Source organism: Saccostrea echinata, unplaced genomic scaffold (assembly GCF_033153115.1).
Source record: "Saccostrea echinata isolate AGI-Se365-2 ecotype Australia unplaced genomic scaffold, CSIRO_AGI_Sech_v1 ptg000001l, whole genome shotgun sequence".
NCBI classification, from domain to species: Eukaryota; Metazoa; Mollusca; class Bivalvia; order Ostreida; family Ostreidae; genus Saccostrea; species Saccostrea echinata.
Window position 1 is genome coordinate 44,334,268 of NW_026889750.1, and position 12,624 is coordinate 44,346,891.

Genomic DNA, 12,624 nt, shown 5'->3' on the forward strand with positions numbered 1-12,624 from the left:
AAATTTCTCAGGTAAATTTCTTGTGACAAGTCCTTCCCTTGGGCACCAACAGTTTTTACTTTTTATCTTTAACCTTGAAGTTTGACGTACCTTTGAAGAACTTTAACCTTGTCCATAATTTTTGAATGGTTGGTGCTAGGACTTTCATATTTCACATGTGTATTTTTTGTGACAAGACTTCCCTTGGCCACAATTAATTTTGACCATTTGACCTTGACGTTTGACTTACCTTGAAAAAACTTTTAACTTTCGCCATAACTTTTCAACCGTTGATGCTAGGGCATTCATATTTCACAGGTAAGGCCTTTCTTTGGGTACCAAAAGTTTGAATCTCGAGACCTTGGAATTTTACTTGCATTTGAGAAACTGTAACCTTCGCGATAAGCTGCCATACAGGGCACCAGTGTTTCATAAGCATATCTTGTTTTAAATTAATTCAAGTATTTTTTATCCTTCAATCTTTTTTTCCCCTCTTTTGCCCAGAGGATAGTCAAAGGTAAAGTGCTACAGACCTTAAAGTCATAGTTTACCCAATATCTGGAGAATGTTGGGGTTTTAATGATTTCGCATAGCTTCTTAATTTTGATGTTTTTAGATTCAAATTAATTTGTTTATGATAAAATTATAGTAAATTAATATTTATTTTGGGGGATTTTTAAACTTATTTTTTATTTGAGTTTCAGTGTATATTTAAAAGTAAAGATTTGGGGATAATGAAAAGAAAAATTGCTGGTTTGATAGGAAAAAAATTGTGATTATTATGAATTTTAGCATCAATATAACCTCTACAAGCTGTTTTACAAATTTTTATAGCAATTTTTTGTGTATCTCATGTCCTAAATGCCATTTTCTGTCATACTGTTGATTTTCGAACTTCAGAAGCACAGCAGTACCAATGATCACGTGGTGTGCTTAGTGTCTAAGAGGAGAACATGATTAAATCAGGTTAATGCACGTAATCTGATAAACACAACTTTTATTGAAAACATGATCTAACAACACAATGCATGTTTCATTATACTGACAAATTCATTTCAAATCTTTCAACAACTTCTTACATTAAAAAGACAGCTTTTTGGCAAGGATAGAGCACACTAAAATGAGATCAAAACAGAACTAGTATACATGTAAATGGCTAAAATAAAACCCTCTAATTAATCAATAATACACAACCTACATGTACTTATGATCTGAGGCAGTATAAAATGTACAGGAGGATATTCATGCTCTACATAAAGTCCTGAATTCCAGAAATGGGGAATAATTTATATGTTAATAGGTCACTGAATTCACAGGATGATGTGTTTATTACTTGCTCTAATTTGTGTGTCAAGGAAAAAAATGCAAACATTTTACCCCTACAGCCCTTAGAGTAAATTTGCATTCTACTGCCAGGCGAATGCAAGATAAAAATATTTGTTGCTTCATTATTAAAAATATCTGTAAATATTACTGAAAAATAATGATATTGCACTCATCTCTATTGCACTTTAGCAATTGTTTGTATTGGCAAGTTCAGATCAGGGAAAAAAACCCCTTAAATTTAATAAAAAAAGACAATAAACATTTAAAGAATATGTTTTTAGAAATAATTAAAAAATTGTCTGGATCTTTCATACTTCTACTGCACATTGATTGCATACTTGTAACAAATTACAATTGAAAAGGACAAGCACAAAACAACACTGCAATATGTTGAATCCCTATCTACAGTTCTAAAAGTCCTTGTATTGTTAACTTATAATATTATCGTCCCATACAACAACTGAATTTATATAAATATTTTAGATATACTTTTTTTCCACATGAGATTAATATACGCTATGTATGCAGTCACATTTTCCACGAAAATTTCTCCCAGCATACTTAAAGTACATCTACGACAAAAAATGTCAATCCAACAAATCCACGTAGTTTCCAACCCCCGAATTGGACAGAAACTGCGATTCTGCAGAATTATGATCCCTCGAAAAAAAGGACATTAACAGTAATTCAAAAATGATACAAAAAAACTTCCCTCTTTACAAAAAAAAAAATCTTCCAACCTTCTTCACAACAATGGATATGTCATCAATGCTTCCCTGCTCTTGGGATGGATATCTAGCAAATCATTTTTGAAATGAATTCAAAACATGGTGCAGTTTATGCAGTCTCCTTTATAACCAATGCCATCCTTAGTCTAATTAACAATGGTCAGTTTATCAATTAGTGACTGGTCCACAGTGGTCAGTTAGTTGTCCATTGGTCATTTTTCCTGCTCGTTCTGTGAGAACTGATCCCCCCACCAGGACTGGATGTTAGTGGACACATTCTCCCCAATCAGTATACTCTCTGTAAAGGTCTTCTGTAGAGGGGATACGGCCAGTGTCTCACCCTTAATCTCCGATGTCTGACTCAGGTTTACAGTCAGGCCTTTAAAATTACTCCCTGAAAGTTAAACATATGTATATAAATATTATGTATCTTATGTCAACATTGAATTTGTACCAGGAGTCTTTGACAAGTTAGTTTTATCTATAAGGGCTTTGGATACTTATATGGTATATGAACATTCAGCAACTGATGGAACTAGATGCAAATTTTGTCACTGAACACTCATTACATACAAGCAGTAAGACTACTAGATAGATTTACAGCTTGAAAGACAGTTAAACAGATGGATAGACAACTAACAAATTCACAAGCTCTATTGGTTTTCCACCAGTGGGCTAGAAATGAACCCAATTCTCTTGGATACTGTGGAATCATTTCAATTCGTGGGGTCAATGTCATAAGCAAAATTTTTCTTGTTCGTGGGGATGTAATTTATTGGGTTACTTGTTTATAAAGTAGATTCAATGAATCAATATGTTTACAAAGTAAACGTTTGTCGGGATGTAAATTCTTGCGTAACAGTGACCAACAAAATCCACAAACATTGGTCCCCCATGAACAATGATGATGCCACTGTATTTGATTTGGGAGGTGGATAGACAAAGTGGATATATCTAATTTCCTAGGTGCTTACCCGATGAAAGCCTTCCAGACCGTTTCTTCAGTGTTGGTCTTTCCTTCTCAATTCTGGGAGAGGTTCTTAAAGTTGGCGACTTCATCGACGAAAGAAAAAAAAACTTGTTACAATTAGATAATATGATGACAACATGTAAACCGATACAGTCTATTAACAACAAAAACAATATTTAGTCAATTTAATGTAAGACCTGATAAAATGTTTCAATGCTTGCTTTGGGTATATCCTCGGTTTGTACCTGAGTTGGAGGGGGTGGAGGCTGTACCAGGATATTGGGGGGCTGAAGCTCTACCATCCCCTTCTTCCTGGTTCGTACCACTGGACTCTCGTTACGATTTTCCTCGCTGCTCTCGGCAGCACTGGATGGTTGCTCTGTCAGGGTAAACAGAGGCTGTTCATTGGTGGCCCGGAGATTGGAGATCAGATTTGTGTGCTCCTTCTGTTTAGTAAACAGATTGACAAGGAATGAATGTAAGAACTGGGCACAACTATACATACATGTATAACTAAATAATACATCTGCATATGTCATTCTTAAAAATAAAATAATTTTATAGATGCACATAAAATATCTGTAACAAAACAGACAACATTCAATTAATACAAATAAGTTTATAGCCATATGTTTGTGGCATGCACAGTCCCTCAATTCTTTTTTTTTTAATTCTTAAAATACATCTGTTGTATCAACAATAAGACTGTTTAATAATGAGAGTACACCTTACTCACTAATAATTTAAATTTTGTTGAAATTATTTTTAAATACATGACTAAGGAGCATATTATTATTTTTTTTAATCTTTATCAGTGTTTACAGTCTATTTTACACTATAAGTGAACATTGTTCAGAAAATGAAATCAATATGAAGACAGTCACTCCAAACGTGAGTTTTAAAGACAAGAGTTGAAGCAGCAAATAGAGCTGTAAGAAATCTCAAAGCAGTAAAATCAGTCAGCAGGAGCAATAAGCCTTCATTACTGTTATAGCAGGGATGCAATAAAATTGTTTTTAATAACTGTAATATTGCAGTATAAATACAAATTTGAAAAATCTGCAGACAAGTTATTCTGGCCATATACAATACACATTTACATTTTAATTATTGTTTGGACATGTTAATTCACAGTTTACAATGCCATACTTGAAGGTTAAAAGCCTAGCGAGCCTTTTATCCCTTTAATTATTTTCTGGCACCTGCTTATATGGGGCCACTTGGGTTGTTATGACATATGATATGGTTTTTAGTTTGTAACATTCTCTATGCATTACATATCAGTCCTGCTGCGTATCATATAGAGGACTGTTACATATCAGTTCTTATGTAGAGTACATAGCTTTCTAACTCTTGGACAGAAATTCTGTGACAGATTTACAACCCTTCTGAGCTCCTTAATATGCTCTCTCTTTCTAGTTCAGAGCTCTCTAGCTATGTTCAATTTACTTACTTACTTTACTTATCTTTCTGGAACCTAAGTCAACTATGCTACCAAATTCTAGGATACGGGTTGTTACATATATTCCCTATTTCAATAGACTGTGATTTCTAATTCTAGAACAGAGGTTCAGTTACAAGTTTACCTATCAGCTCTACTGATTTACCTCACAGGTAACTGCTTTCTAGCTCTAGGAAAAGGGGTTCCTTTAAAAATATACCCTATCAGGTGATTGTGCTTTCTAATTCTAGGACAGAGGTTATCTGTTACAACTTTTACATGTACCTGTCAGACCTACTAATTACCCTAACAGGTGACTGTGCTTTCTAATTCTAGGACAGAGGTAATCTGTTAAACTTTACCTATCAGACCTACTAATTACCCTAACAGATGACTGTGCTTTCTAATTCTAGGACAGAGGTAATCTGTTACACACTGAGAGGCTGTCTACATGCAGCTTAACCTAGGTTTTACCTGCTGTGGTGGAAGTTTCTGTCAAATGAAGAACACGTGTAGCTCAGACATACAAAGCACATATTATAATATACAATGACCCAGTGATTCCAAAGGCCAGTTTAATTAAACATCACAATTATGGAATAAATATATCATAGATGTATATTATGTATATAGTTTATGTAAGATCATTTGAATATGTGTTTAAATTCGTTAAATTTATGAAAAATTTCAGGCATAGATTTAAACAGTCCATCAATTTATCTTTAATTCACATGTTTTATAATGATTACAATAGAAAGAAAAGACAACATGCTACAAAATACATTATTTTTATATGACCATGCTGTCACAGCCAAAGTAAAACCAAATGACCTCTTTAACAAACAGAAATAAAAAATAACCTCACAAAATTTAACAGGATACAATTAAACATACATATACAAACTGCCAAAAATTATCAAAATACAATCAGATATCAGCTTTTACAAAAACATTTCCCCCACCTACCGTTAAAAAATAATGATTAATTTTTATAAAGTTTCAATGAAATTTTAGTATCAACACTCTGAAAGTGACCAGCTTTGGCATTTTTTATAGGTTTAAAATGATTTTAAAAAATGGATGGAAAAAAACCCACTTCATTTTTTTTGCCCTCAAAGACCTTGACCTTGTATAGATAACCTTGGGTCACACTAACAACACTTCCTCATATAGTAAACAAGAAGAAGATCAGGTATAATCAAACAAATGTGAACCTGAAACAAAGTTGCTCATATTCTGTTCTGTGTACTGTTTTTTGTTTATACTTTCACCATATGTAACAGTTCTGTTCGAGACAACTTAAGATTTTCACAAGAAATTAAATAGAAATTAATAGAAGTTTAAAATAAAGTTCATGTGAATAGAGCAATATGCACCAAATTGATGCGATTTTCGTATGGACCCTTCACCTAATTATAAGAGCTTTTTGAGGGAACATTAATGAATATATACTTACGGCTCGGATCCTTTTGAGACATGAGTCGAGCCAGTTACGTATGGTCTGTTTGGCCACCTCCTCTTCTATTGTGTACTCTAGTTCCTGTCTGGCCAATAACTCCTCTAACTGTAGACTTTTACAGATGTCCACCGACCGGTACGACAACATACTGGAAAGAAAATCAGTACAAATATTTACCAAAATTATACCCTGACAAAAAATCTTATATGACACTCTTAAATCAGAAAGTACAAATACTGACAATCATTTATTACTAAATAAAAACAAAAAGAAACAAAACAAACAAGATGTGTTTGTGAAACATTGAAGCCCCTGGTTGGCAGCTTAAGGCCAAGGTTAAATACTGCAATATATATATATTCTTCCCCTCCCTTTTAAATAGCAGGGCAGAGTAAAGATTCTGTTCTATCAAGTTCTATTACAACTAACTGCAGACCTGATGACATCATGGAATGACACATCCATTCCCCCATGAAGACGTTCCATCTCATAACACATGTGTTTGAAAACCAGTCGTTCCTTCTCCAAGTCGACCTCCAGACGACCTTTGAGCAGTCTCAGGAGGAACTTCACTCTACGGACTGGAATAGATCCCTGAAATTTGAACAAGAAAGATGACAACAAATGATAGCATGAATAACAAAAGATGTCAATGGAAGGACATCAAGTTTAGAAACATAATGCATTAAACTTTGGAACTTGTGTCCAATCCCAGTTGTTGATACACGATAAAAATATGTTTAATTCAAATCTATTTTACATTATGAATAGCTCCAAACATACATTTTATTTTACCTGTACAACCTGTAACACTTAATCATCCCTGAGGTCCATGTTGATGTCTATATTTACTTACCTTCCTGTTGACATCCACAATGTTCCAGGTATTTTGGAAGTTTCTGATGTCATTATAGTTCAGCAGAGCATCCTCTTCATTGGAGTAGAACAGAGAAAAATTCTCCATGATGATAGCTGAAAATATTTTACAAAAATCTCAGTAAAAACCACAATTTTTTAATGTAACATTTCCTTTTACCATCTGCACAAAATCCACTTTATCCCTATTTCAACAATGATAGTGGACAGTTTCTTTCTCCAAATGACACTTTTGTGTGATCAATGTGATCAAGAGCACTGATTCCTTTTGCAGTTGGCAAAAAAAGAAGACCAAAGAGGGAATTTATACAAATGCACTCACCCACCAGTAGATTTAGGACAAAGGTACTGTAAATCAATTTTTATTGGGGAGAACTTTATCTACACGTAATTACGCGAGTCTTTCTGTTCGCAAAAATTTTATTCTTGCATATATTTGTAATGTTAAGGATTACATACAACAAAAACCAAAGCTCAGGAAAATTTGTTTCGCCAATAAATATCAATTAAATAGCTATCTCGCAAAAATAAGATGTCACGAAAATATAGTGATCTACAGTACTCACCCACCGATAGATTGTGGACAAAAGTACTTACCCACCAATAGATTGAGGACAATGTAGGTGATGATGATATAGAAGGAGAAGAAATACACAATGGAGGCAGTCCCATTACCACAGTCTGACTCCCAGATGTTGCCAACGTTTGTACAAAAAGGAGGCGCCACCTACAAGTACATAACCCAAAGAGCTAATGTCTTGTTTATGAATGTTTTTCACAATTATATTTGTGAAATAGACTTGGGCAATAAGAAATGGTTAATCTAAAAGTACACATTTAGCAATTTCATTATTTTTCAAAGGGGAGTAACCACAGAGAGGGTTTCTGTGACACTAAACATGTAAAAAATTATGAAAAAGAACACAAAAATCTGCAAATGTATTGGCTAAAAACTAAAGATGATGTGACATGGAAATAATCGACAACTAAATGCTTCATAAATTCAATATGTAAAAAGGAAACAGTATAATAGATGGTTATTTAAGTTACTCAAATGAGTTGTGTTACACACCATACAGTCATGCATGATTTTATTCCAGTCTTCTCCAGTGACAATCCGGAACAGCAGAGCTATAGCCATAGGAGTGGTCTGGAAGTTAGCTTGTCTGCAATTCAAAATCTCAGATTAACATGTTAATATTTTTACTGTATTCAGGTAGATGTCATATTATTACAGTAATCAAGCAGAATTCTGGGATAAACCTAGTGTGTGTATGAGGTATTTCAATATAACAACATGTTTAACAGAAGGATGCTATACAAAGGATCAATTCTACAGTTTATCACAGAAGTGATTTTTGCATCTTTATAGTGAACTTATTTTATTTATACATGTAACAGCTTAATATACTGATTTAATGAGTTAAACATGTAGTATATCTGTATGAAACGTTTGCCCTTTTTAGAATAAACAATCCTGCTCTCAAGACCAGAAAATGTGCCTCAACATTTTACCATCTCGGTTTGTATTCATGCAATATTATGTAGTTCAGAGTAACCTCAGCTAAAATTAAACTGACCTTCCCAGATTGTAGCCATGCTTGACTGTCCCAAACAGAATGACCCCGAGGTAAGCGTAGAAGAGAATCAGTAAGAACATTCCTGTGATGATGAAGAAACTTTTCAACACGGACATGACCACAGTCTGGGTCAACATCTTCAGGGCTGCCTAGTAAAACAGACACACACACACAACTAAGGCTCTAAAGTTCCATGAATTCATAGAATAAATACAAGTAGTTGAAAGTTTTAAAACTTATTTATTGATTTAAATTCACATTTTATCAAAACCAGCTTCCTTGAGTTTACATTCTATATAATTTGATCTACATTGCAGCTTCTTGAAATCTCTGCTTTATGTACCGGTAGCTATAGTATAAAAAGCTATGTTTTAAACAGTATCTCTCAACTTTAGAAGCTGTATAATAAAAAAAATTTGCTGATAATAAGCTACTGTATGTGGTTTGATTAACATCCTAATTTTACAATCAATATGTAAATTTTGGTTACTTACATGCTTTCCACATATTGTACAGAACCTCAGAACAATAATGATAACTCCAAACACATTATTAGCATCACCCTAGAAATAAAATCATCCACATTGACAACACCTTTTTTCATATAAAATATTGTATAGGAAAAATTGTACCTCTTGTATTGCTTAATGTCAAAAAGAATAAATGCAGTATTTATACATTTATACATGTACCTCACATAGAGATTCAAAGGTACTTGTTTGTACATTGTAATATACATTATATCATGAATTTAAATTAAATAAGTAAGCACACAGTGATTTGTCAAATGTTCAGACTGCACCAATAGTGGTCATTTTGACCAGTAAGTCCCAAGATCTCACCTCCTGCCCAGTAAGATTAAATGTGAAATGTAGTATGATCCAGATGACCCCTAGAAAGGTGAGCAGCATGTCAAAACGGTTCCTTCTACTTGTCCAGTAGCCCTTAGGTGTTAGGGCAATCATCTTTATTATCACCTGATAAAAACATTGCAAGACATTAGATCAAGTAACACAAATCCTAAATTAACAAAATATCATCATGCTGAGTTTGAGATTAAGTGATGAATGTTTGTAATTAGTTGCACTGTCAAACCTCATTTACTAGAACTTGAGGGAACGCCATTGAAAAAACTGAGATAAATGAGGGTTCAAGATATTTAGGGTAAAATACATAAAGATAGAGAGGTTGGGACTTCTAACTCACTTTGACATATCCCTGTTATTTGAGGTATCAAGTTTGTGATACAAAAGTTCAACTGTATGTTCTCAATCACCATACCAATCGTGACCCTCCCCCTTTTTAAACAATTCCATCCTTACCTCACAGAGGAACAGAAGAGTACACACAGCAGACACAGAACCCAAGATAAATGTCTGTCTGGCATTGGAAGACTTCCACTGCAACATAGACAAAAATGTTACATGTAAGTGGTCTTAAGCCTTACAGAATTTCACAAAATAAGACATTAAGTAAAATGTTTGCTATGGTACCCAAACAACCCTAGTTTAAATCTAGAAAACACTATTAAAACTCACAGGAACTCCCAGTAGCCCACAGTTGACAAGAATCAGGAACACCGTCGCTGCTTTAAATTTCTTATGCTGTGTGATGTCATACATCTTGGCGCGAAAGCTTGTTCCATCTGTAATATACAAGAGGTGCCAAAAAATGCTTCACATTATAAACTAATGCAGCAATGTGGACTTATAACAATATGATGGGGATTTTCCGTTCTTTTTATGCACTGTAAAGGACATTAATCTGTTTTAAATTCTTCTTCTTTAAACCTCTGACGTTTATTGCCTTAATGCTTTATCTGAGCTGGGTAATACAAGTACATGTAAAGACTAAGCTAGTTTTATACCTTACCTAGCCAATGTGATATTTTTAATGGTTTAGTCAGGTAATTTTTCACCTAACCTTTGTGAAAAAGTAACAATTGAAGCAATGCATGTCATACCAGGTCTAGGTGGTATATATTTAATGTCTTACCAGGACTAGGTGGCATATGTAATGTCTTACCAGGTCTAGGTGGTATATGTAATGTCTTACCAGGTCTAGGTGGTATATGTAATGTCTTACCAGGTATAGGTGGTATATGTAATGTCTTACCAGGTCTGGGTGGTATATGTAATGTCTTACCAGGTCTGGGTGGTATATGTAATGTCTTACCAAGTGTACGTGGTATATGTAATATCTTACCAAGTCTACGTGGTATATATGTAATGTCTTACCAGGTCTGGGTGGTATATGTAATGTCTTACCAGGTCTAGGTGGTATATGTAATATCTTACCAAGTCTACGTGGTATATATGTAATGTCTTACCAGGTCTGGGTGGTATATGTAATGTCTTTCCAGATCTAGGTGGTATATGTAATATCTTACCAAGTCTACGTGGTATATATGTAATGTCTTACCAGGTCTATGTGGTATATGTAATGTCTTACCAGGTCTAGGTGGTATATGTAATATCTTACCAAGTCTACCTGGTATATATGTAATGTCTTACCAGGTCTGGGTGGTATATGTAATGTCTTACCAGGTCTAGTTGGTATATGTATAGACTTACTTGGTCTAGGTGGTTTATGTAATGCTTTACCAGATCTAGGTGGTATATGTAATGTCTTACTGGGTCTAGGTGGTAAATGTAATGTCATACCAAGTCTAGATGGTATATGTAATGTCTTAACAGGTCTGGGTGGTATATGTAATGTCTTACCAGGTCTAGGTGGTATATGTATAGACTTACTTGGTCTAGGTGGTTTATGTAATGCTTTACCAGATCTAGGTGGTATATGTAATGTATTACCAGGTATAGGTGGTATATGTAATGTCTTTCCAGGTCTGGGTGGTATAGTAATGTCTTACCAGGTCTAGGTGCTATATGTAATGCCCTACCTGATCTAAGTGGTATATGTAATGCTTTACCAGATCTAGAATGGTATATGTAATGCCTTACCAGGTCTACATAGTATATGTAATGCCTTACCAGGTCTACATAGTATATGTAATGTCTTACCAGGTATAGGTGGTATATGTAATGTCTTTCCAGGTCTAGGTGGTATATGTAATGTCTTTCCAGGTCTGGGTGGTATATGTAATGTCTTACCAGGTCTAGGTGGTATATGTAATGTCTTACCAGGTCTAGGTGGTATATGTAATGTCTTTCCAGGTCTAGGTGGTATATGTAATGTCTTTCCAGGTCTGGGTGGTATATGTAATGTCTTACCAGGTCTAGGTGGTATATGTAATGTCTTACCAGGTCTAGGTGGTATATGTAATGTCTTTCCAGGTCTAGGTGGTATATGTTATGTCTTACCAGGTCTAGGTGGTATATGTAATGTCTTACCAGGCCTAGGTGGTATATGAAATGTCTTACCAGGTATAGGGTGGTATATGTAATGTCTTACCAGGTCTAGGTGGTATATGTAATGGCTGAGCCAGTTTAATTCTTCCTTTCAAGTCCAGCCATCTTCTTTGATCCACAGTCAGCAATGCTGTTCCCTACAGATCAAAGGGAATATCAACAGCTGAATCAATTCTGAATTCCCATTATATGTAAAATAAAATTACAGCAAAATGATGTTAAAAAATTAATATGTGACTATACCTTGTTTTCACTATAGTTGGCAATGACCACACCCACAAATAAAGTCAGACCTATCATGTAGCCCATGAAGACAAAAACATGGACATATATGGCATGTTCCTGAAAATAAAACAATGAAATTAAATTTGATGTCCAAAATTTTCCTTTTCTTATGTCTAGGTTTCATTATCTTGAAAATTAAATGAACACTGCAATTTAATTTGATGTCAACAATTTTCATGTTTTATGGTATAGTCGAATATTCCACATGATCTGCTCAGTTCCACATTCCACAGTTTTGTTTAAATTAAGTGAAACTTGTCTAATCAGGATGTTGTGTATTCCAAAATTCTGCCTAATACGATATAAACTTTAAGTCCTTCCAGTAAATTTCTATTGTTTAAACTGTTGTCTTATCTGGAATGTTGTTTAATCCTGCAAATTCCTAAGGAACCAGTGGTGTCCATATAAGACAAGTTTTCCTTAACTTAATTATAGACTTCTCTACTTAGAGACTCACCAGGCCCACTCTCTCAATGATGACATCCCTGACCTCCAGCCAGCCCTCCAATGATAACACTTCAAACAAAGCTAACATGGCACTCCCAATGTTATCAAAGTTAAAGTTATAGGGATTGGACCTGCAAAAGAAACTACATTTGAAACCACATC

At 34.5% G+C, this 12,624-nt stretch overlaps 1 protein-coding gene across 4 annotated transcripts in view; it reads right to left on the minus strand.

Moving 5' to 3' along the window:
- Positions 1–959: 959 nt before the first annotated feature.
- The window catches only part of LOC133192362 (sodium leak channel NALCN-like), a 39,955-nt gene continuing 28,290 nt past the window's right edge, over positions 960–12,624 (minus strand). For 2 of the 4 annotated variants that reach the window (XM_061328388.1, XM_061328381.1), the window contains exons 24-40: positions 12,473–12,593; positions 11,974–12,072; positions 11,774–11,867; positions 9,898–10,004; positions 9,682–9,759; positions 9,202–9,336; positions 8,854–8,922; positions 8,360–8,508; positions 7,852–7,945; positions 7,377–7,506; positions 6,760–6,875; positions 6,340–6,497; positions 5,901–6,051; positions 4,919–4,936; positions 3,249–3,449; positions 3,008–3,086; positions 960–2,427 (exon numbers count right to left, since the gene is read on the minus strand). In XM_061328388.1, the coding sequence (XP_061184372.1) occupies positions 2,246–2,427; positions 3,008–3,086; positions 3,249–3,449; positions 4,919–4,936; positions 5,901–6,051; positions 6,340–6,497; positions 6,760–6,875; positions 7,377–7,506; positions 7,852–7,945; positions 8,360–8,508; positions 8,854–8,922; positions 9,202–9,336; positions 9,682–9,759; positions 9,898–10,004; positions 11,774–11,867; positions 11,974–12,072; positions 12,473–12,593 (1,981 nt within the window). In that variant the 3' untranslated portion in view covers positions 960–2,245. The remainder of the gene's footprint in view (positions 2,428–3,007; positions 3,087–3,248; positions 3,450–4,918; positions 4,937–5,900; positions 6,052–6,339; positions 6,498–6,759; positions 6,876–7,376; positions 7,507–7,851; positions 7,946–8,359; positions 8,509–8,853; positions 8,923–9,201; positions 9,337–9,681; positions 9,760–9,897; positions 10,005–11,773; positions 11,868–11,973; positions 12,073–12,472; positions 12,594–12,624) is intronic. The other 2 variants (XM_061328399.1, XM_061328395.1) reach the window with 1 other exon arrangement.